Source organism: Littorina saxatilis, linkage group LG16 (assembly GCF_037325665.1).
Source record: "Littorina saxatilis isolate snail1 linkage group LG16, US_GU_Lsax_2.0, whole genome shotgun sequence".
NCBI lineage: Eukaryota > Metazoa > Mollusca > Gastropoda > Littorinimorpha > Littorinidae > Littorina > Littorina saxatilis.
The window spans coordinates 32063677-32088761 of record NC_090260.1 but is presented as its reverse complement, the minus strand read 5'-3'; the positions used below and the strand labels follow the sequence as shown (position 1 = coordinate 32088761).

General features: G+C 42.6%; 1 protein-coding gene across 1 annotated transcript; it reads left to right on the top strand.

The window, feature by feature from the left end:
• Positions 1 to 2193: 2193 nt before the first annotated feature.
• On the top strand, positions 2194 to 24650 carry LOC138950838 (sulfide:quinone oxidoreductase, mitochondrial-like; the record flags this gene model as incomplete). Its single annotated transcript, XM_070322556.1, is given in 9 exon segments — positions 2194 to 2364; positions 2620 to 2673; positions 4457 to 4654; positions 5550 to 5653; positions 7707 to 7815; positions 10396 to 10579; positions 16007 to 16074; positions 20914 to 21092; positions 22868 to 24650. Coding segments are annotated over 9 exon segments (1137 nt in total), but the record flags the coding sequence as incomplete, so codon positions are not given.
• Positions 24651 to 25085: the final 435 nt, after the last annotated feature.

The window sequence follows — 25085 nt, the reverse complement described above, 5'->3', positions numbered from 1 at the left end:
TCGTGTGTGTGTGTGTGTGTTCGTGTGTGTGTGTGTGGGCTGTCGAGTATCTAGCCAACTATTCAATTTGGTTATATAGTAAGGCGGCGTTATATACTTCTGCGAGAGAGACAGAGACAGAGACGGAGACAGACAGAGACAGACAGACAGAAAGACAATCAGACAGACAGCTAGACATAGAGATTAGCCAAAAATGTGTGCTCCCTATTAATAGTTTATTATTTTTACGTGTGCCTGTACCTTTCTCTTTCCATCATGTACTTTCATACAGTACTTGTCAAGGTGGTTGTCGACAGTTGGGAGAGAACTATGATGATGGCATAATTATTTGTTGTAGTATAATAAGAGGACTCCCTTACGATGTTGAGCGCTAGATCAAAACGTTCTCATATATAGTCTTGAGTCGAGCGTTTTAAAATGCCTGAGCCTGAAGGCGGGCGTAACTTACACCTCTTGGTATCAGTCTGCCTTAGAGATGAGGACGACAGTTGGCCAGAAGGCCAGAATAGCGCGCTGCATTTTCCTGCTTAGAACTAATTCGCGTCTGCCGCGACGGTGCCTGAGCTAAACATTGGCGGGCACTGCTCACAACCCGGCACACGGCAGTGTAAACATTCCCCGTCCCTTCACCATTCGCCACCATCCGCCCTACCCTTGGTCTCATGCCTGTATATGTTATGCGTCTGATATTGCACAGTTTTGGGTGAGAGAGAGAGAGAGAGAGAGAGAGAGAGAGAGAGAGAGAGAGAGAGAGAGAGAGAGAGACAAATTAGAGAGACTGAGAGAGGGAGAGAAAGAAAAAAAGAGAGAGGAAGAGAGAGAGATAGAGAGAAAGAGAGAGAGAGCAGGAAACAATAAAAACGCTAGCAGAAGACGCGCGCACGCATACACACACACACACACACACACACACACACACACACACACACCGTGACAAATACACACACACACACATATACATACATATATACACACATACACGCACACGCACGCACGCACACACACACCCACACACATACACACACACACACACAAACACACAAACACAACCACACACAAACAAAACCACACGCACACACACACTAAACCACACACACACACACACGCACACACACACACACACACACACACACACACACACACACACACACACACACACACACACACACACACACACACACACACACAAGGTTCAAGTGAATTATGCTCTTTTCCCATGTAATAGCCCGAACGAATCTTAAGTATTGTCATCATTTTCACGAGTTTTTATTCACAAGCACCTGGGAAATAAATCTCATGTTCCCGGCCCGAGGCAATAAATCGAGGTGGTGAATGGGTTTGAGCTTTCAGGTGAAACGTGGATTGTCAAAGTAAAAGCCAATCAGGCTGATTGTTTGATGTGTGGAACCGCCATCGCGGCTTTGGATTTGTGTTTCCGAGGACAACGATTGTAAGCATTCACTCTCAAAGAACCTATCAATGTTGATAATTACCGCGGCGACTCATGGTCAATTTGCAACTTATCTCTGTAATCGCAAAATCCACAACGAAAAGTCATAAACACTTAAAAAGAAAGGAAATATGCTCAACACTTACTGAACTCACACGTACGATCGCAGCTCTGTACATTTTCAGACTGGAAGAAAAGCGTCAACAAGCTACGTTTGACGTCACATACAAGGTTGACGTGTTATCTCGAGCTACTGTGACGATGCTTTGTGGCCCGGAGTTGGATTCTAAAAATTCGTCTCCCTGTGGGTTATTGTGCATTTTGTTGCACAACCAAAATGATGACAAAAACGATGTTTGGTGGCTTGTCGTCAGACCAGCATATTTTGTTGTTGGTCCTCGGGGAGCATATCGCCTTTTGTCTCATATTTATCAACCGCGGCCTTCGGCCTTGGTCGATAAAGATGAAACAAAAGACGATATGGTCCCCTTGGACCAACAAAAAAGCTGGTCTGTCAACAAGCCACCAAACATCTTATAATGTTCTGTTCGATATGTTATTCATGTGAAGCGAGGTATCGTTTAAAGCCAAACATCCGTCTCCAGGAAAACAAGCCTTGTTAAAGAGCTAAATTTAGCGTTGTCACTGAGCACACGAAACTAGAGCTACATCTGCAGCGCGCCGATGTTTGCCTTTACACAAGCATCACGAATGTTGTTATGAATGGATGAAATGTGTGACAGAAACATGCCTACCAGTCCATGTGGACATTGGTGGGGGCGGGGCTTAAAACTCTGGGCCAATCGCAGCGTCCCATGTCATCGGTGCTGCCCTCTAACTGTGATTGGATAAAAGAATCGGCTGTGAAGTTTGACCCTAAAAACAATTCGCTGACGACGTCATCTGGGAAGCAGGTGAGTTGTATGCATAATGGGTGTGTGTATTGATGTGTGTTTGGGTGCGTGTGTGTGTGTGTGTGTGTGTGTGTATGTGTGTGTGTGTGTGAGTGTGTGTGTGTGTGTGAGTGTGTGTGTGTCTGTGTGTGTGTGTCTGTCTGTGTGTGTGTGTGTGTGTGTGTGTGTGTGTGTGTGTGTGTGTGTGTCATTTACATTCTGCTGTTGTGAAGTGGCTCAATGTATGTCTCTCTATTTTTTTCTCTCTGTCAACAGATACAGTACGATTACCTTGTGGTGGCTGCTGGTTTACAACTCAACTATGATCAGGTGAACATGCGAGGGTCAACTGAAAAGTAAAGAGCCCGACCAGGAAGGAGTTGACTTACGAGTCTAGAAAAAGTTTACATTTCAACATTGTCCCTCCGGACCTCCACACACTTGTTCCATCTGTGCCTCAGATCCTTATTGTGGTTACTGCAGAAGCCTTTGTATTGCAACCCTTGGAAGTCCTCAAAAGCAGTCATGACGTCATTGTCCGTTTCGTAGTGCTCAACCCTGGGCCGGTACTTCCTCATGGTTGCAAACATAATATCGTTTGAGGGTGCCAAATCTGGCGAATACAGCAAATGGTTAACGATCTCCAAGCCTCATTAATGATTTGTTGCCATGGAAACCAAGGACTTTCGGGCAGGGTTGTTGTCTTAACGGAGCAACATCCCTTTCGGAGCGTTTCTCGCTGCTTAGCCTTGATATGCTCTTTTAGTTGACTCGGAAGTATGAAATAAAATTCACCTGTTACTGTCTCGTCTGTTGGAACTTAGTCCAACAGGAATAACGTACCCCTCTGCGTCAAATAAAACAGATGCCATCACCTTTTTAAGGGGACATGACCCTGACCTTCTTTAGGTGGGTATAACCTTGATGCCCCTACTGCATGAACGGTCGATTAATTGGTTTCAGGCTGAAAGGAATCCCTAGTCTCATCATCAGAAACAAATCGGGACATAAAATCCTTTCCATCTGCCTCAAATAAGCGTAAAATGTCGCGTGCCATGTTCAACCTGAAGTGCTTCTGTTCTGATCTCCTAAAAGAAAAAGAAAAAAAAAAGAAAAAAAAGAGAAGTGCTTCTGTTCTGGTGTACAAGTTTGAGGACCTACCTTGCTGAAACTGTCTTCATGAACAGTTTTCTGCATAGAATACTCCAAACTCTTTTTTTTATGTGAGATGCCAAGTGTATCAGCGATGTAATAAATGCTCATTGGTTAATGTTGCATCACCAGCGCGCAGACAGCTTCAACGGTTTCTTGAGTTGTAACCGTTGGTGGTCTTCCACACCGTTTGTCATCTTAAACAGGTTTCCTTTCAAGCCTGAATTCCGCTGACCACCTTATTACTTTGGTCTATGAAGGGGCATCCCTGCCTAACGTTTACGTCAGGTCATTATGAATTTCCAGTTGGCTAAAATACTATGTTTCTGTGCAAATATTGGATCACTGAGTTTTGTTAGTTTTCTAGAATGTGGGGCTAACAGTGGGGTATGGTATTGTAAATCCACGCCTTGAATATGTGCGCGATATAAATTGCATTAAAAAAAAATTAAAAAAATTCCCTGCGTTTAGAACTGTACCCACGGAATACGCGCGATATAAGCCTCATATTGATTGATTGATTGATGGTACTTTGAGAAATCAAAGGCACACAAACTAACCGGTGAAAATACGTATTATTTTGCATGAAGCCCTCATAAGAACCTTTCTAAATTCATGCCAAGTGTTAAATGTCCAAGTCAATTCCTTCCTGGTCGGGCCCAGTACTTCTCAGTTGGCCCTCGTACAGATCAATTGTAATGTGTATGTTCTTTGTTTTCTCTGTTCTTTTTAGTTTATATTCATATTGTTTTGTATTTTGGTTTTGTTTTGTTGTTTAGTTTCATTGTCGTCGTTGTTGTCGTCCAAGCGTCAATTTATGTCACCATCAGTCTTTTTCTCTCTCTCAATAATCATAGTCTGCCTATCCCCGCCTCTCGGTTTTTTCTCTCTCCCTAGCTCTCTCTTTCTATTGACACTAAACTAGTTTTACTAATTGTTTCTATTCTTCTGTTTTCTCCAGGTAAAAGGACTGACGGAGGCACTGCAAAGCGACCCCCAGGTGTGTTCCAACTACGATCCGAAGTACGTGACCAAGACGTTCCCTGCCCTGGAGGCCATTCAGAGTGGTAACGCCATATTTACCTTCCCCAACACGCCCGTCAAGTGTGGAGGTGCTGCGCAGAAAATCGTCTACCTTGGGGAGGAAATCTTCAGAAATGTGAGAAATGACGTGGTTTTTGTTTTTTTGTTTGTTTGTGTGTTTATGTGTGTGTGTGTGTGTGTGTGTGTGTAAGTGTGTGTGTGTGTGTGTATATGTGTGTGTGTGTGTGTATTTTTAGGTGTGTGTGTGTGTGTGTGTATGTTTGGGTGTGTGTGTGTGTATGTGTGAGTGTGTGTGTGTATGTGTGTGTGTGTGTGTGTATGTTTGGGTGTATGTGTGTGTGTTTTGTGTGTGTGTGTATGTGTGTGTATATGTGTGTGTGTGTATGTTTGGGTGTAAGTGTGTGTGTGTGTGTGTGTGTGTGTGTGTTTGTGTGTGAGTGTGTGTGAGTGTGTTTGTGTGTGTGTGCATGTGTGCATGTGTTGGCGTGCGGATGGGATGTAGAGAGGTAAGGGATAGGGCTCATTGCATGCTTTCAAATAAATAAAACGTCATTGAAAAAAAAACACCTTTGTCTAATCATTCTTTTATGAGATACACTATATAATAGGTAGCTCAGTTGGTAGAGCACTGGACTTGTGATCGAAAGGTCGCAGGTTCGAATTCGGGCCGGGACGGACACGGGTCAACTTTATGTGCAGACCCAGAGACGGAAGCCATGTCCCACCCCCGTGTCATCACAATGGCACGTAAAAGACCTTGGTCATTCTGCCATAAGTGCAGGTGGCTGAATACACCTAAACACGCAGACACTTGGGTAGCGCGACTCCGTTGCTGCTAGCTTTCCACTGGGAGGAAGCGACCCGAATTTCCCAGCGATGGGACAATAAAGTAATGAAAATGAAAATGAAATGAAAATGTAATATGGCGTTAAAATGTTTGCCAAGTTTGATAGGAGATCCTACCAACAGTCTGAATAATGTAACTTTTACTTCATTTTTCATGGCAACAGAAGGGTACACGCGACAAAATAGACGTTCTCTACAACACTTCCCAGAGCGTTATTTTTGGTGTTGAGAAGTACGCTGCCACCCTGCGAAACATCGTCCAGCAGAGGTAAATAACGACCTTTTTTCTTTTCGGCATGTGTGACACTAATGGACAAAAAACCCAAAACTAAATCAAAACTGCTAACGTTGTAAAATCTAGAATAAAAAAAAAGCAAAGAAATTCAGTTATTGAAACGTACGTTTAATGTTTGACAAACCAGGACATTCACAAGTAAAGGGCGACCCTAATAAATGTCACCCATACAAAAATGATGATCTAGGATTTTTTAATTGTTTATACTTGAGCCTTCAGATATTTCAAAAGGTTTGTTTGTTTGTTCGTTCATGGGCTGAAACTCCCACGGCTTTTACGTGTATGACCGTTTTTACCCCGCCATTTAGGCAGCCATACGCCGTTTTCGGAGGAAGCATGCTGGGTATTTTCGTGTTTCTATAAACCCACCGAACTCTGACATGGATTACAGGATCTTTTTCGTGCGCATTTGGTCTTGTGCTTGCGTGTACACACGGGGTGTTCGGACACCGAGGAGAGTCTGCACACAAAGTTGACACTGAGAAATAAATCTCTCGCCAAACGTGGGGACGAACTCACGCTGACAGCGGCCAACTGGATACAAATCCAGCGCACTACCGACTGAGCTACATCCCCGCCCTATTTCAAAAGGTAAAAGCCTTGAAGGTTTAAGCGGGTTGAGAGTTGGTTTCTGCTCTTAGATGGCAAACCTCCTGTAGTGTTTAGTCGATCGAGGAATTTGGATATTGTTTTGCAAAAGAGCACAAAAGTCAGACCAATTGACTACAAATGTGAAACTTGGTGATATGAAGTAATTCTCTCAACACATGTGCAAGTGATTAACAGCTATTTTGTTTTCAGCGTTGCAATAGGGACCGATATTTAGACGAGACAAATATAATGCCGACGAGTCGAAGACGAGTCGCATTATACGTACTTGTTCGAGTCGAAATATCGGACCCTATTGCAACGCTGAAAACACAATAGCGTATAATTAGATTGCAATTCTGACAATGCCACTGACGTTATGCCAAACATCCGGTAATCTCGTGTCTTCTCCGTGATACATGTCCGAGGGTTTTTCAATGTTCAGTCATAATGTTCTGTGTTGAAAACATGTTTTTGTCAGCAACAACTACCAGAATGGTCCATGTAGCCTATTGCAGACGACGGGTTAGTGCGCATATCGACGGAAATCACTGAACATTGAAATATCCTCGGACATGTATCACGGAGAAGACACGAGATTACCGGATGTTTGGCATAACGTCAGTATTCCAGGTTTCATATGACGTCACATATCGTGCTTGCTTACAATTACGTATTCTATGTATTGTTCGAAAGTCTGACTTCTATTGGAGATAGTGTGATAATGATAAGAGAACAAGGATTGTCTCAGAAGAAAGTCAAGGACTAACTGTTTCAGACCCGTAACTTAATGTCAACATTACATACAATGGAAGTTGCATGCCACAGGGAAAGGAGAGTTTTCTGAGTATGTGTTAAACATGGGAAAGACCCATTTTGAACTCAAAGCCATGACGTTCCCTACACAAGGCTTTGATAACGAACGGATAAGGGGCGTAACTCCTTAGTCATATTACAGTTGAAAATTCAAAGCGGGTCGGCTTCACTCAATTTCTTGGCATCAGAGGCTTGACATAAATTAGGAAAACAAATGGTTGGACCCATCATGGACCAACTAAAACGCTGTAGGGCAGAATTAATATTTTGATGGTATTTTTGAACGTTCTCAGCGTCACTGTAGGAAGTGGCGTTCTCAGCGTGCAGAAAGTGAGCGTCAAGTCCCTTTGTATCAACAACGAAAATCTTTGCATCTTTGAATGAATCGAAACGCACGAGTGGTAAGTCTCGTGCGTTTCGATTCATTCCCCTTATCCGTTCGTTTCGATTCATTCCCCTTATCCGTTCGTTTCGATTCATTCCCCTTATCCGTTCGTTATCAAAGCCTTGTGTAGGGAACGTCATGGCTTTGAGTTCAAAATGGGGAAAGACCGAGCTGTTGGCAGTCCTATATAATTATCTGTTTCTTGTTAATTCAACCATCTTCCGTTTTCTCATGCAGGCACATCAAGGTCAACTACCGACACAATCTTGTGGAGGTCAAGCCAGACTCCAGAGAGGCCGTCTTTCAGCTTCTGGACAGCGAGAAGGGGGAGACTACAACCTTTAGTGTAAGACTGATATAGAGCACATTCCCTTTAAAGTCCCACTCCGCCTCGTCAAAGCAGTTCGCCCGCAAAGTCAGGTATGGCTGCTTGAATGGCGAGGCACAAACGGTCATACACGTACAAATCCACTCGTGCAAAAAAAAAGTGAACGTGTGAGTTTCAGCCCATGAACGGAGAAGAATACAGAATACAGAATACAGAATACAGTATTTATTGAGCCAAGTGACATTAAAAAACATTTAAAGCACAAGGAATTTAGCGTAGTGTTGGTAAAATCACGCACACACACACACCCACACACACACTGACACACAACAGAAGAAGAAGAAAAGCCTTGAGCAACGTTCGTCGCAGATCTGGCCAGGCTTGTACACGGCAATGGTGTAAGATTAGTATCCCTCCCCTTGGCCACATACCAAATATCAACCGCTTGTGTGTTCTCTGTGCTCACTGGCTTTTTTTTAATTTTAATTTTTTGTATTCATTGTGTAAAATGTCGGAACATATTTGTGACCCTCCACCACGGAATGAGTCGCATGTCACCTTTGCATGATTTTCATGTTTTTACATTTTTCTAAAGAGTTTTTTTATGCTCTATCCAGTGGTGAAATCCGTTTTAGAAAAGAGCGAAAACTGTTTGAGTTATACGCCTGTGACTAAGGTGACCCTCACACTGTTACCAGACACTCCCCGGACTTTTATTAAGCCTAGCGCAGAACCGCGCGAGGTGACATGCGACTCATTTCGTGGTGGAGGGTCACATTTCATAAAAAAAAAAATTCCAACTCACATCAGCAAACAGTCAGGGTTTTGATATTTGGTGTATGAACATGTAGTGGGATGGTCTTATCCCACGTATAAACAAGGCCTGGCCCCATTTGACACGGCGAGGCAACCTATCTGTTTTCGCCAAGCGGAGTGGGTTTTTAATGATGCTAAAGATACTATCCTTTTAAAGAAAGCATCCTTTTTAATGTACTATCCTTTTAAATATACTATTTTTCCTGTGGACCGCAACACGGTGGCCTAGTGGTAAGGCGTCCGCCCAGTGAGCTGGAGGTCGTGGGTTCGAACCCCGGCCGGGTCATACCTAAGACTTGAAAATTGGCCATCTAGTGGCTGCTCCGCCTGGCGTCTGGCATTATGGGGTTAGTGCTAGGACTGGTTGGTCCCGTGTCAGAATAATGTGACTGGGTGAGACATGAAGCCTGTGCTGCGACTTCTGTCTTGTGTGTGGCGCACGTTATATGTCAAAGCACCACCGCCCTGATATCACCCTTCGTGGTGGACTGGGCATTAAGCAAACAAACAAACAAACAAACAAAATGTTTCCTGTGTAAAGCATTTGTGGGCGCCATGGCCACCACTGATATGTGCAGTTTTTTTTTAAATTCGACGAACATGCAGTCTTTCACATGGACACATACCAAACATTAAAAACAAAAAGGGTATGGGAGGGAGGGAGAGGGAGGGAGGGGGGTGGGTGGGTTAGCTCACTCAGAAGAACCCTGGACTTGTGATCCCTAGCTTACGCCGGGTTCGAATCTGGACCCGGACGCACACGAGTCAACTTTGTGTTCAGAAACAGTATCCCCACCTCCGTGTCACCACTGTGACGGGTAAAAGACATCGGGTCATCCTGCCAGATGTGCAGGTGGCTGATTATACACCTCAACACGTGCACACCTGCGTAGCGTGTCTCTTGTTGCCAGCATCTTTCCACTGGGAAGACACTACACGATATTCCCAACAGAATGTGACCCTCCAGCACGAAATGAGTCGCATGTCACCTTTGCATAATTTTCCTATTTTTACATTATTCTAAAGAGTTTTTTATGCTCTATCCAGTGGTGAAAACCGTTTTAGAAAAGAGCGAAAACTGTTTGAGTTATAAGCCTGGGACTAAGGTGACCCTCACACTGTTACCAGACACTCCCCGGACTTATATTAAGCCTAGCGCAGAACCGCGCGAGGTGACATGCGACTCATTTCGTGGTGGAGGGTCACAAATGACAATGAATTAAGTAATGCATTTGGCGGGCGCAGTGGCCTTGCGGATAAGACATCGGCCTTCTAATCGAAAGGTCGTGAGTTCAAAGCCCGGGCTGCGGCCGCCTGGTGGGTTAAGCGCGGAGATTGTTCCGATCTCCCAGGTCAACTTATGTGCAGACCTGCTTGTGGCTTATATCCCCCTTCGTGTGTATACACGCAAGCACAAGAACAAGACAGTGCGCACGGAAAAGATCCTGTAATCTATGTCCGCGTTCGGTGGGTTATAGAACACGATAATACCCAGCATGCTTCCCCCGAAAGTGGCGTATGGCTGCCTAAATGGCGGGGTAAAAACGGTCATACACGTGAAAGCAGTCCGAGTTTCAGCCCATGAACAAAACAAACACACAAGTAACGCGATTAAATGCAAGCTTGGCCTGGAAATTTTGTGTTTTTTATTTTTTTAATTTTTATTTATTTTTATTTATTTTTACTGTTACCGAGATAGTATGTGAACGTCACACATCTCTAAAAAAAACCTTGTTTTTATATAAATTTTTTTCTCCGATATATCTATTTGTTGCGTTACAGTACAGTTTTCTACACGCCGTACCGCCCATGTCTGCCCCTGACGAAGTGAGGTCCAGCCCCTTGGTGAACGCTGACGGCTGGGTGGACGTCCACAAACACACCCTGCAGCACACCAAGTTTCACAACGTCTTCGCCCTCGGGGACTGCACCAGCCTCCCTACCTCCAAGACAGCGGCTGCTGTTGGTGAGTGTGTGAATATTTTGCAAATAAAGAAGAAACAAGTTGCGTAAGGCGAAATTACTACATTTAGTCAAGCTGTGGAACTCACAGAATGAAACTGAACGCACTGCATTTTTTTTACAATGACCATAGTCCGCCGCTTGTGCAAAACGGAGTGAAACTGACGAGCCTGTTTAGCGCGGTAGTGGTTTCGCTGTGCTGCATAGCACGCTTTTCTGTGCCTCTCTTCGTTTTAACTTTCTGAGCGTGTTTTTAATCCAAACATATCATATCTATATGTTTTTGGAATCAGGAACCGACAAGGAATAAGATGAAATTGTTTTTAAATCGATTTCGGAAATCTAATTTTGATCATAATTTTTATATTTTTAATTTTCAGAGCTTGTTTTTAATCCAAATATAAAATATGTAATGTTTTTGGAATCAGAAAATGACGAAGAATAAGATGAAATTGTTTTTGGATCGTTTAATAAAAAATAATGTTAATTACAAGTTTCCGATTTTTAATGACCAAACTCACTCATTAGTTTTTAAGCCACCAAGCTGAAATGCAATACCAAACCCCGGCCTTTGTCGAAGATTGCTTTGCCAAAATTTCAATCAATTTAATTGAAAAATGAGGGTGTGACAGTGCCGTCTCAACTTTTACAAAAAGCCGGATATGACGTCATCAAAAGTATTTATCGAAAAAATGAAAAAAACGTCCGGGGATATCATTCCCAGGAACTCTCATGTCAAATTTCATAAAGATCGGTCCAGTAGTTTGGTCTGAATCGCTCTACACACACACACACGCACACACACGCACAGACACACACACACACACACACACACACACACACACACACAAACACACACACACACACACACACACACCACGACCCTCGTCTCGATTCCCCCTCTATGTTAAAACATTTAGTCAAAACTTGACTAAATGTAAAAATGAAAAATCTGAACAACAAAATGACTGTGGGTGAGTTGAACAAAGTGGAAAAACAACAGAAATCTCAACGCACCAATACAAGAAAAGCACACACGAATACGTAGAGGTTACATGCCGAGTCTCAGTGATTATTAAAAATAATGGTCGAAGTTAGCGGATCATGAAAAATGCGAGCTTTAGCGAGCTTTTTCATGACCGCGAACTGAGACCATTATTTTTTATAATCACTGAGACGAGGTGTGTAACCTCTTTATTCCTCCTTTCTTCAGTTATTCAAAGAAAAGAGGAGTTTTTTTGCGAAAGTTTGATCGAATCCTATTCTCTCAACCAGTCAACCTGCGCAGGCGATCGATTAATGCGCGGTTGTATAGTTCCGTGCAAATCATTCCATTCTGTTAACACTTCTTGTCAGTTTTCCTATTTTGGGCTAAAATCAAGTACACAGATATGCTGTTATTCTGCTGTGGCAGCAAAGGCAGATATTGTGTGTTCTGTATATGTTTTGGTATCGGTTAGGATGTTCTTTCGTCAAATGGGACTAGCAGACGAACTTTTGCACCCGTGTTCCAACGTTAAAAACTGTATGAAGTTAAGTTTTCTGGGGAAAATAGTGTATGAAACCGCTTTATGTTGTTTAAATTGATGAGATGTGTGCATTTGGTTGCGTGTGATCTGTTTATTAAATGAAATATTGTTGAAAACTGACCGTCGGATTGCAGTCTGTTGTCGAAGAAACTGAGTGAAAAGAAGGGGAACTACTCTTGTCGCTAGACAAAGTATGAGTTACTTGCCTTGGGAAATTGCTTGTGATGAACGTCTGATCTAGATTCAGAAAACAACCGAACTCATGGATTTTATATGAGGGCCCCAAAGGGGGGGTATCATCACGATCACGGGAAGGGAAATTTTAGGTTTCACGATCACAGTTACCTTGATTTTTGTTTTCACGATCACGAACACCAGTGGCAAATCACGGTCACGGTAAAAGTTGCATGTACAGAAAGCACGTGTCAAAGTAAACACAACCACACAGTAATTCGCTCCTCTGGATCTATTGTTTATTCAACACAAAGTGAGGACTGTTGCACTTTTTTTATTATTATTTTTTTAATTCTCTTTCATACACACATACAAATACATATCATGATTTGTAATCAGTAACAAGAATGTTATTTTCATTGTTTTCTCTCTCTTTCTCTCTCTCTCTCTCTCTCTCTCTCTCTCTCTCTCTCTCTCTCTCTCTCTCTCTCTCTCTCTCTCTCTCTCTCTCTCTCTCTCTCTCTCTGTCTTTCTCTCCACTCATACACATTCAACTCCCACACCCTCACTCACACACATGAATATATATACTTGCACAATTTCACATTTCCCGAGCTAAATCTTGTAAACCCATTTTCTCAAAAACTATTGGGTGGATTGAAATTAAAATACATGTATGTGTTATGGGTTCTTTATTTTCAACTTTGCCATACAATTTGAGGTACATCATCGCCTGGTTTCATGGCCTTGAAAAACAAACAGGAATGCAACAGGCCCAAAATGGTTTTACCTGAAAGAAGCGCGCAGTGCCAGTGGCGAAGCCACAAGCCTGAGCGTGCGAAGCAGGCGAGCCAACTAGGGGGGTCCGGGGGCATGCCCCCCGGATTTTTTTTTCAAAAAACGGTTAAAATCTGTGCAATCTGGTGCATTCTGGGCATCATTTTCAGGGCTGTAATAGTGTTGTGATCTTGTTAAAAATCCCATTTTAGCCTCCCCCCACCACCATTCAACACACCTCCAAACTGGTGAAAACAACACTACTGTGCGCTGGCTTCATGGGGGGCCCGGGTAGCTCAGGTGGTAGAGCACTGGACTTGTGATCGAGAGGTCGCTGGTTCGAATCCGGGCCGGGACGGACACGGGTCAACTTTATGTGCAGACCCAGAGACGGTATCCATCTCCCACCCCCGTGTCACCACAATGGCACGTTAAAGATCTTGGTCATTCTACCATAAGTGCAGATGGCTGATACCACCTAAACACGCAAACATCAAAAGCCGTGAGGGCGTAAAAACTCAAATCGTATAAACCAATTCATGTCCAATATAGGCAATTAAGACCTCACGGACAATAAGCCCCTTAAAATTTACTTTTTTTACTGGCTTCATTGAGATCGGTCGCGTTGCGCGATATTCACACGGATCGTTTTTGCGGAAATTTTTCAACTTCACCGGAATAAATTTGACTTTACCGGATTTTGAAAACGGCTTTATCGGATTTCCGGCAATTACCGGAAAAGTAGCATGCCTGACAAAATCCCCAACAAACATGACTTTGATCGTCTTTGACATGAGGATCAAGTGACCCAAACTGGCACGTCTCCCCGCCATTGTTTCTGAATTTAACCCATTGTTGATATTAAAGTTTACAGGCGCTAAAATAAATCCAAGCTTAATGCAAAGAAGCGACAATTAAAATCTATGCCAAGCGTGTCCACGTTGCTGGGATGAAAAACACATTTCTAGTTTCGGTTTTGGCTACACGCAGACTCGATCTCGAGCCAGTCGAGGTCACACTGAGCGAGTGACAGCCGGACGTGGCAATGTCGACAATGTCAATGATCTCACTCAAACTCAAAGATCTTGAACAAATTTCAAGATCTTTGCCTACATTCAGAACAGTCATAGAGCAACATAGATCAACATGCCTTGATATTTCGTCTTCGGAAAGACCGACCCGTAGCCTGACCTTTCCACCAAGGAAGGCATTCTTGCCGCCTGCTTTGGTCTGTCTTGAATCCACAAAATATGACAGAAGTTCGATGACAGTACCGCTGCACGCCATTTTTGATCTTCGAATTCGAATTTGACTGAATGCACTCAAAACTTTTGCACGAAGCCCTTCCATTGGATGAAGTTTGGCAGACTTTTGCAATTTGCCTTCTGATTGGATCTCTTTTTTGTGTGATTGGTTCTCTTAACTGTCAAAATCATATTTCTGAATGTGTTGTTGTTTCCCTTCAATCGGGATTGGCTCCTTGACGAATAGAGGATCATAGAGTGATACAGCTGTGAAAAAATGTACGTTGAAAATAAAATGCTTTGCAATAATGCCCATCACGATCACGAAAACAAATGACGATCACGATCACGAGATTTGATTTTTTTGTCATCACGGATCACGGGCAAAGTCCCATCACGATCACAGAAATAAAAATTTCGGCAATCACGGTCACAGAAAGGTCAAAAAACGCCAATCACGATCACGATTTTAAACCCTTTGGGGCCCTCTTATATGGAGATTCATGTGTTCAGGCCTGTAGTTGTTAATTTAAATGCGGTATGTTTGTATTGTTTGCTCCAGAGATGTATACTTCGTACATTAGAGCGTTCGGAACTTTTCAGTCGCAAAAAGTAGTACCGAAACAGAACAGCTTCTCAACCCATTGCACTATCGAGGATTCAGGCTGTTGCTGGGTCGTTATTTGGTTGGTTGCTGGGTCATTATCGAAAAATAACTACCCCTACAAGTTTACAGAGGTAAAGAAGCAGAGGGGGGAATAATTTTATTTTATTTTTCAAATTACCCCTTATTTGAATATTTTTTAACATGATTGTTAGAAATACCGTCCTTTCCGTGTCTAAGATCATGTTCACAAACCATTACTCAAAATATCTGCATTATATCAAAACATGTGTGTGTGTGTGTTTGCGTGTTTGCGTGCGTGCGTGCGTGTGTGTGTGTGCGTGCGTGCGTGCGTGCGTACGTGCATGTGTGTATATGCGTGTGTACTACTGTGTGCGTAATATAGGCAATCTTAACATTGCACTATGACAGCTACACATCATGTCAGGTGTGTGTTTATTTGTGTGCGTGCAGTGTGCTCGCTTGTGCGTGCGTGTGCGTGCTCGCTTGTGCGTGCGTGTGTGCATACATGCGTGCACGTGTGCTACAGTGCATGCTACAGTGTGTGCTACAGTGTTCGTAAAACATGACAACCTTGTTAATTGCAGTATGCCGGCTACTCATCAATGTTACTTGATTATACACATTGGTTGGTCGATCCTATCAAAACAAGAAATTCCACCGAGGTAGGAAAAACACCCCCGTTGGTCAAAGGGAAATAACCATTCTCACTGCACCCATTCTCACTGCCACCAACTGAGAAGGTTATTTCCCTTTGACCATGAATATGTTTCTCTATAAGTCCTTGTAGAATCTTAATCCACCAATAACTCCCTAACCGTGTGTTTGACTGGTCCCAATTTTTGTAAGGACCGTCTCAGGAATGTAGCCTATAGAACCTGTTCACCAAGTTTGGTGACGATCGGTCCGTTCATTCTTGAGATCTATATGCGAACACAAACACACAAACACACAAACACACAAACAAACAAACAAACACATCGACCGAAACCTATACACACCCCTATACCGGGGGTGTAAAAATGTTGAAAGGTAAGAAATATCGTGAACTCTAATTCTTATTTTCCTCTCTTCTTTTTCAGCTTCACAATTCGGCGTATTGAAACATAACCTTTCTGCTGTCATCAAAGGGAAGCAATCCACTCACTCAGTAAGTTTGCGTTGTTATTATCTCCCGTCATTCAAGTATATGTGTCGAATGTGTATAAAATATCGGTACGGTTATGTCCGTCTTTTTCGTCCATAGCATTTTGTGAGTGTTTCAATGTTCGGTGATTTCCGTCAGTACATGCGCAAGGGGTATGCGCACTGTAACGTCGTCTGCAACAGCAACGATGTGGAGAACAAAACGTGTTTTTTTTTTTTTAGCACAGAATTTACGTCAGAAAAGCATTTATAACGCAATTCTTTTTTTCAGATCGTCTTCGACTTCACCGTATGATGCTAGTCTCGTCAAAATATCGGGGGCCTGATATTACGCTAAACAACAAAAATAGAGAATACTACATGGCTTGCTGTGTCGTACCAGATTTACACGAGTTGTTTTTTAAAATATTGAACTGCGAGTGAAAGCGAGCTGTTCACCATTTGAAAAAGCAACGAGTGTAAATCTGGTACGACACAGCAAGCCATGTATTATTCTGTTTATCCTACATACTGTACTTACGTGTATTTTACTGAAAATGTCCTGAAGTCGAGGCAGCTAACTTGAAGGCGCTTGTTTTGGAACCTCGATCTCTTCTAAAGCCTCGTGCAATCTATTACGTCAAAGTAAAGAAACGTCACTCTGAAAGTGTGGCGTGACGTGTTAGTTCTAAATTCATCGAGGGTAATTAGCGAGCGCATTTTTTGAATTCTATAATGACGTTTGTCTCGATGACTTTGGCATCATAAGCAGTGGAAAAACAGGTCCCTGCCAGACTTGCTTGGCATGACCTCTTTTACATGATATACACACGTGTGATTTAAACGATTATTATCTCACGAGTTTCTTTCTCACGTATGTAGGATAATAGCTGTTATTTTTAAATAACACAAAAGAAGAAAGAAAAAAACACTTTTTTTGTGTTGTTTGTGTGACCTCAGTTGCATGCAGGCTGCTTCGATCGTGAGTAGTTTTGCTTCTTTTTTTTTTCTTTTTTTTTCTTCTTCTTAAAAACAAATCAAAAACATTGTTGAAGTGTGATGGCAACGCACACTCCTCCGCTGCAGACAGGGAAGATGACGTAGTTAATCTTGCACTTTAGCGTTGTGAATGTAAAGCAAACATTCCCGTGGCATTATTGCGTTATAGATGTCCGTTTTATCAATGCAAAGAATGACTCTGGTGTCATTAATTAACGGAATCAGCTCCAAACGTGTGTCTAATTTGATCATTCTTGTCGTTGGTTGAAGAAAAAGAATGCTTCTGGCCGCCATTATTTTGTGTCTCTCTTCGGGTGTCATTTTCGTTCTCAAAATGGCCGTGTCGATCTTGTACTTCAAAACCTCATGTGAATAAAACACATCGGTACGGTTCATTATATAGCTCGAATGGCAACGCAGGTGACTATGTATGAATAAATAAGGCAAAATATGCAAATGCACATGCTAAGATTAAAACAGAACATTCCTGCATCGTAACGCCCGAAAGTTAAATTAAAATGTGTATGCTAACAACATTGTGATTACGCTTGTTTCCTCGGGATTGACCAAGATAGTAAAATATTACAGATACTCACATTTTATGTGGTGTGTGTGTGTGTGTGTGTGTGTGTGTGTGTGTGTGTGTGTGTGTGCGTGCGTGCGTGCGTGTGTGTGTGTGTGCTTGCGTGCGTGCGTGCGTGTGTGTGTGTGTGTGCGTGCGTGTGTTTTTGTGTGTGTGGATTTGTGTGGATGTGCGCGTGCATGCGTGTGTACGTATGTGTGTGTAAGCGCATGCTTGCATGCGTGCGTGCGTGCGTGTGTGTGCGTGTGTGCGTGCGTGTGTGCGTGCTTGCGTGCGTGCGTGCGTGCGTGCGTGCGTACGTGCATGTGTGTATATGGGTGCGTCTCAGAATCTCGTCCTCTGTTTGTGACATTATCACCAAAAGTAAAATCTTCCCAGAAAACTTTGATAATACTATTTACACACTTCTCAGGGTGTACCTTTTCAGTTTAAACAAGAAAAAATATAACATTGCCTTTAGTTTGCCATATATTGAGCATTATTTGGACCATGTGTGCAAAATCACCCGTGTAACATGGAAAAAATAAAAGACAAAAAAACTGCATTTATAAGGCTGAAAACGACTTTTATTCAGTTATTATTGTTGAATCACAAGCCATTATAGAGTTCAATATGAAATGACTACATGCAAACAACAAAATAATGTTTTTTTCAAAGTTCCATGCATTCGTCAAAATTTCAATACAAAAATGAAAATTAATTAATGATATCCTGATCAGAACATGTTGATACATGGCATTCATTCAGTCTTATTGACATTTAACCTTCACAATAGCATATATACAAAGATTTGTTGCTCTAAGACAAAATGTTAGAAAGTTATCCCAAAAGAATGCAAAATGGTCACCGATGTAACATGGAAACATCACTTTTGTAACAAAGAAACGGTTATGCTTTTTCCCACAAACTTTACTAAATGAAGCTGATTTTGCAACCAGATTCTTCTTAGGTAAAATGCCAAACACTAAAACAGGAACAGAAAGAAAAAAAGCTGGACAAAATCAAGCAAACTTGGCCCCAAAAAAGAGAAACATTAATGAAAAGTTCATCACCCACGTAACTCGGAAACGAACAACCAGACATGTATTATAAGGTTTGACATGAAGAATGCAAATGTTCAAAAGTGGTTCATTCAATTGTTGAGACAATAAACCAAAGGCATTGGTTACATATAGAACAGTTGCCACTTGCAGTTAATTAATTTATTTTAAAAGAAATAATGCCCCCTGGCATTGAAGGTGGGGTCACGAATCATGGTTGCATCAGATGTAGGGACTAAGGAAATATCATCGATCCCTGGAAAGCAATAGTAGTTCCCCTCCGGTTTCCTTCGAAGGAACGTTACCACCAGTTCATCAGGTCGAATCTCTTGCACCTGAAACATGCAAGTACCTGCGATTTCAACTAAAGATTGATGCAATATGTGTACTAGTTTCACTAACATGAATTTGTTTAATGTCTATCAAGATTTTGATGCATCCACATTCACTGGCTAAAAACAAAATAAAGTAATTATTTTGTTCAGACTTACCATTCCATTGAACATACAACTTTTACAATTAAAGAAAACATTGACACTTACCGTTCCTTTAAATGGATTTCGGAAATTTAATTTTGATCATAATTTTTTATATTTTTAATTTTCAGAGCTTGTTTTTAATCCAAATATAACATATTTATATGTTTTTGGAATCAGGAAATGATGTAAAACAAGATGAACGTAAATGTGGATCGTTTTATATATAAAAAAAAAATTATTACAATTTTCAGATTTTTAATGGCCAAAGTCATTAATTAATTTTTAAGCCACCAAGCTGAAATGCAATACCGAAGTCCGGCCTTCGTCGAAGATTGCTTTACACAAATTTCAATCAATTTAATTGAAAAATGAGGGTGTGACAGTGCCGCCTCAACTTTTACAAAAAGCCGGATATGACGTCATCAAAAGTATTTGTCGAAAAAAAGAAAAAAACGTCCTAGGATATCATACCCAGGAACTCTCATGTCAAATTTCATAAAGATCGGTCAAGTAGTTTAGTCTGAATCGCTCTACACACACACACGCACAGACAAACAGACACACACACACACATACACCACGACCCTCGTTTCGATTCCCCCTCTATGTTAAAACATTTAGTCAAGTTTTGACTACGTGAAATCGAAAGAAAAACTATTATTAACAAATGTGTAGCCTAATTTTTCACTTCATAGAATATCATAGCAGCAAAAACTCACCTTTTCTTAAGAACCTTGGGTGTTGATCACTGTCGTAACAAAATCACAAACTTCGGAAACATTCTCGAAATCTTTCTTCGCTGCTGGAAGCTGAACTATTTCTCTCTGTAACTGCGCATGCGTAGTCACCCGCACCTCTAAGTCACTACGCGCAAAATAGTTCTAATCTTTCTTCAAAACTCTGAACATTATTTGCAAAACCGTTCACCATCGTAACGGAATTTTGAAGAAGCATGTCATATTGCGCAACTTTCAACTTAGTTTGCAGATGCAATTTTGAGAAAATAATACTTAAATAACATTTAGCTTAGCGATTTTCTATGCCCTTTCATGTCAAGATCGTGTTGAAAATGAATATGCAAATTCTAAAGTTCAAATTTAGGACTTGTTGCTGTTGCACGCGTGCGGAAACATATGTTACGACAGTGATGGCAAACTTTCAAGCGATTAATTTCGTTTAAAAAAACAATTCTGTGGACAAAATAACATTTCAACTGTCAAGTACACTTAAACCAAATACACATAACAAAAATAGCAGTCCTTGGACATTCTAAACGATTCTTGTAGTGAGGTACAAAACTAGTTGATGGTTCATGTCACAGATCAGACCTTCATTTTTCACGCATTTAATCATTTCTTTCGCAAAACAACCTTCATAATAATCATGCAAAATACTCAGTTTTGTTTGTACTATTTCTTTATTCATTTTACTTCTCAAACATACCAATATCATGATTTAAAATTCAGTATGTTTCAATTGTGGGCTAATTTGATTATGGCACACACAAAAGGATCAGTTTCTGAGACGCACCCATATGCGTGTGTACTACAGTGTGCGTAATATAGGCAATCTTAACATTGCAGTATGACAGCTACACATCATGTCAGTGTGTTTGTATGTGTGCGTGCGTGTGCTCGCTTGTGCGTGCGTGTGTGTGCTCGCTTGTGCGTGCGTGTGTACATACATGCGTGCACGTGTGCTACAGTGCGGGCTACAGTGTGTGCTACAGTGTTCGTAAAACATGACAACCTAGTTACTTGCAGTATGACGGCTACTCATCATGTCCGCTGGTGACCGGGAGGAACAAGTGTGTGCTGGCCGAGTTTGACTACGATGGTCATCCCATGGAGACTTTCCCCGTGGACCAGAGCAAGGAACGCTGGTCCATGTACCAGATGAAGGCACACGTCATGCCCCAGCTATACTTCCATGGACTGCTCAAGTAAGTCTGCAGCCAAACCCCCTCTCACATTCTCAAGGAATGGCGTAGCCTTAAATCTGAATCCTTGTCAAATAATAAAGTTCAATTCAATTCAATTCAATTCAAGACTGGTTTGATTGGTTGGTTATTGAACTGTATGTATCCAGATGAGGGCACACGTCATGTCCCAGATCTACTTCCAAGGACTGCTCAAGTAAGTCTGCAGCCAATCCCCTCCCCAAGCCCCACAAAACTCCCCCTCCCCATACCGCCCGTTCCCTCCCCAACTTGAAATCAAGACTGGCTTGGATGGCTGGTGTTTGAACTGTATGCATCCAGGTGAAGGCACTCGTCATGCCTGAAATCTCCTGCCATAGACTGCTCAAGTAAGTCCGCAGCCAATCCCCTCCCCAAGCCCCACAAAACTCCCCCCTCCCCATACCGCCCGTTCCCTCCCCAACTTGAAATCAAGACTGGCTTGGATGGCTGGTGGTTGAACTGTATGCATCCAGGTGAAGGCACTCGTCATGCCTGAAATCTCCTGCCATAGACTGCTCAAGTAAGTCCGCAGCCAATCCCCTCCCCAAGCCCCACAAAACTCCCTCCTCCCCACACCGCCCGTTCCCTCCCCAACTTGAAATCAAGACTGGCTTGGATGGTTGGTTGTTGAACTGTATGCATCCAGGTGAAGGTACTGGTCATGCCTGAAATCCCCTGCCATGGACTGCTCAAGTAAGTCTGCAGCCAATCCCCTCCCCAAGCCCCACAAAACTCCCCCCTCCCCATACTGCCCGTTCCCTCCCCAACTTGAAATCAAGACTGGCTTGGATGGCTGGTGGTTGAACTGTATGCATCCAGGTGAAGGCACTCGTCATGCCTGAAATCTCCTGCCATAGACTGCTCAAGTAAGTCCGCAGCCAATCCCCTCCCCAAGCCCCACAAAACTCCCCCCTCCCCATACTGCCCGTTCCCTCCCCAACTTGAAATCAAGACTGGCTTGGATGGCTGGTGGTTGAACTGTATGCATCCAGGTGAAGGCACTCGTCATGCCTGAAATCTCCTGCCATGGACTGTTCAAGTAAGTCCGCCGCCATACCCCTTCCCCGGCCCCTTAAGATCGAGGCTTGAAATCAAGGCTGTCCTTAATGTTGATGGAATACGTGACATCGGTGAATAGTCATCATGATATTACAGAACGAAATTTGAGGCGAACGAACTCGACACAAGTTGGCTTAATGTTACGGACCGAGTTTGAAGCTTGAAAACAGTTAGAAACACAAATGTTGGACCCTAACTATGACTAAACTGATCGCAGATCCAATGGGGTTTGTTTTTTTTACGATTCTTAAGCGGAAGTCAAAATTCCGTTAGGGGTAGTCAACTCTTTAAACTCTAACCAGAGTGATGTCCTTGCCATTCCCCTTAATATTGTGGCCTGGAAATGCCAAAAGATTGAACCAAGTTTGAATCTAAGTTACTCCGACCAGTCTAGACCCACTTAGGGACCACATTTTTTTTAAACAGTTTTTAGGTCTAAAGAATTGAGCAAAACTGTGACACATTCGCCTGCTTCAAATTTCGATCAGTAACATGACTATTCGGTTACATCCCTTATTCCTTCAGTGTCAATGCCAATGTTGTGGTCTTAAGTTCAAATGGGGGTGGGGGGGGGGCAGTTCATTATTATCATTATAGCATGTGTACAGCTCTGTTTCGTAGAGGTCTCTGTGTTTAGCAAAGTGTAATACGTGTTCATTATAATCATTACAACATGTTTCCCTCTATCTGTGTTGCAGGGGTATCTACGAAGGACCGGCCATGTTTCGCAAAGTCATGCATCTAGGAATGGGTGAAAAGAAGCACTAGAAGTTTCAAGCTCGTTCGGATCATGTTCTCCTCAAACCTAAGCTGATGACTAATAAAGAAAATAATCACAAACGTTAAAAGTTTGCTGGAATTCCAGGATCTAACATTGTATATATTTGAAACTTGCTTTTTTTTTTAAGAGTGCATAAAAGGACTGTGAGTGCCGCAGTGGAACAAGTTTGGGCAAACAGTTTGATTGCAACAAAGAGGTAGAAAGATTCTGCTTTTTTTAATTATTGTATTTTGTTCAAGTGGTATACTTTTCAAAGTCAAACGGGGTCCTGATTTGGCCTTTTGTTTCTTTGTTTGTTTGCTTAACGCCCAGCCGACCACGAAGGGCCATATCAGGGCGGTGCTGCTTTGACATAATTATAACGTGCGCCACACACAAGACAGAAGTCGCAGCACAGGCTGCATGTCTCACCCAGTCACATTATTCTGACACCGGACCAACCAGTCCTAGCACTAACCCCATAATGCCAGACGCCAGGCGGAGCAGCCACTAGATTGCCAATTTTAAAGTCTTTGGTATGACCCGGCCGGGGTTCGAACCCACGACCTCCCGATAACGGGGCGGACGCCTTGCCACTAGGCCAACCGTGCCGGTCTGATTTGGCCTTTATGGTCCGCTGGACCCAAATAGCAACACTTAACGAACTAACTTTCAAAGTCAAAGAAATCGACGGGAAACAATCTAGGGCAAAGACTTGTGATGGACCTGCTGCTCCAGGCTCCAGGGCTGAGATGAACGAGAAAGTTTCCACCAAAACAGGAGCCACCCGCAGTGTGGGATTGGTTAAGACTGATACTTGTTGTGATTTCAACGAATCAGATCCCGCGGTCTGCTCTCTCCCGTTTGGGTGGAACCCACTTTCGTTTCATGCACACCTGCCCTGGCCAGGAACGGTGCTCGTCAGTTTGTTTTTAAAAAATCAACTTCGCGATCGGTTGTTGTTGTTGTTGTTGTGGTTGTTGTTGTTGTTGTTGTTGTTGTTGTTGTTGTTGTTTATTGTTGTGTTTTGTTGTGTTTTTTGGGGGGTTGTTGTTTATGTTGTTATTACTGTTGCTCTTTTAATTTGTCGTTTTGTTTAAAGTGTATACAGTTTCGCATGTTGCAGGACTTGTATGATTAAAATAATGAGTAGTAGCGTCTGTTTGCCTCACTGGTTGGAAGGGGTGCAACTCTTCCATAAAAATCACAATTTCACAAAATCAAACCGAGGTCTTTCCGAAAATGGTCTATTCTGCGCAAATGTTTGCATTGTGTCTGCCTTTCATAACCACTCGACACCCCCCCCCCCCCCCCCCCCTTCCCGATATCCCCCAGGCCAGCGTCAGCCACAAGTTTGTGTTTATGATAGAAGTGATCAGCTCGTTGACACTGTAAATATGTATGGCAGGTCAGTTTTAATAACTAGGTAGCTGTGACAATCATCAGAATAAAAATAAATGATAATGAACACTTATTAATCGCCCTTTCTCACTAGAGCTCACGGCGATATACAATAGCAACAGCGTGCACACACACAAACACCATCATCATCAACATCATCATCCTCATCATCATCATCATCATCATCATCATCATCATCGTCATCGTCGTCGTCGTCGTCGTCTTCGTCTTCGTCGTCCTCATCAAAGTCGTCGACATAATTATGCCATCGCATGTGACTTGTGCCATTTCTGAAACAAATTAAAATGCCACAAAATAGACTGATATCTGAGTTGTGTGTTGTTTACTGTACGGCTAATTACACGCACATGTTGAAAACACGCACAACTTGATCGAATCCAATATGCGCATACACGCACGCACACACGCGAGCGCTCACAGACACACACACACACACACACACACACACACACACAAACAAACACACACTCACGCACGCCCACACACACGCACACGCACACTAACGCAGACACACACACACGCATACACACAACAAAAACTACAGAAACGCACACACACGCGTGCACACACACACGCATACACACACACTAACACACACAAACACGCAAAACCACACACGTGCACACAAACACACATACACACAGACACACACACACACACACACACACACATGATCCAAAGACTGCGAGCACCATAGCAAGTAGAAAGGAACACGATTTTGATTCGAAAAGAAA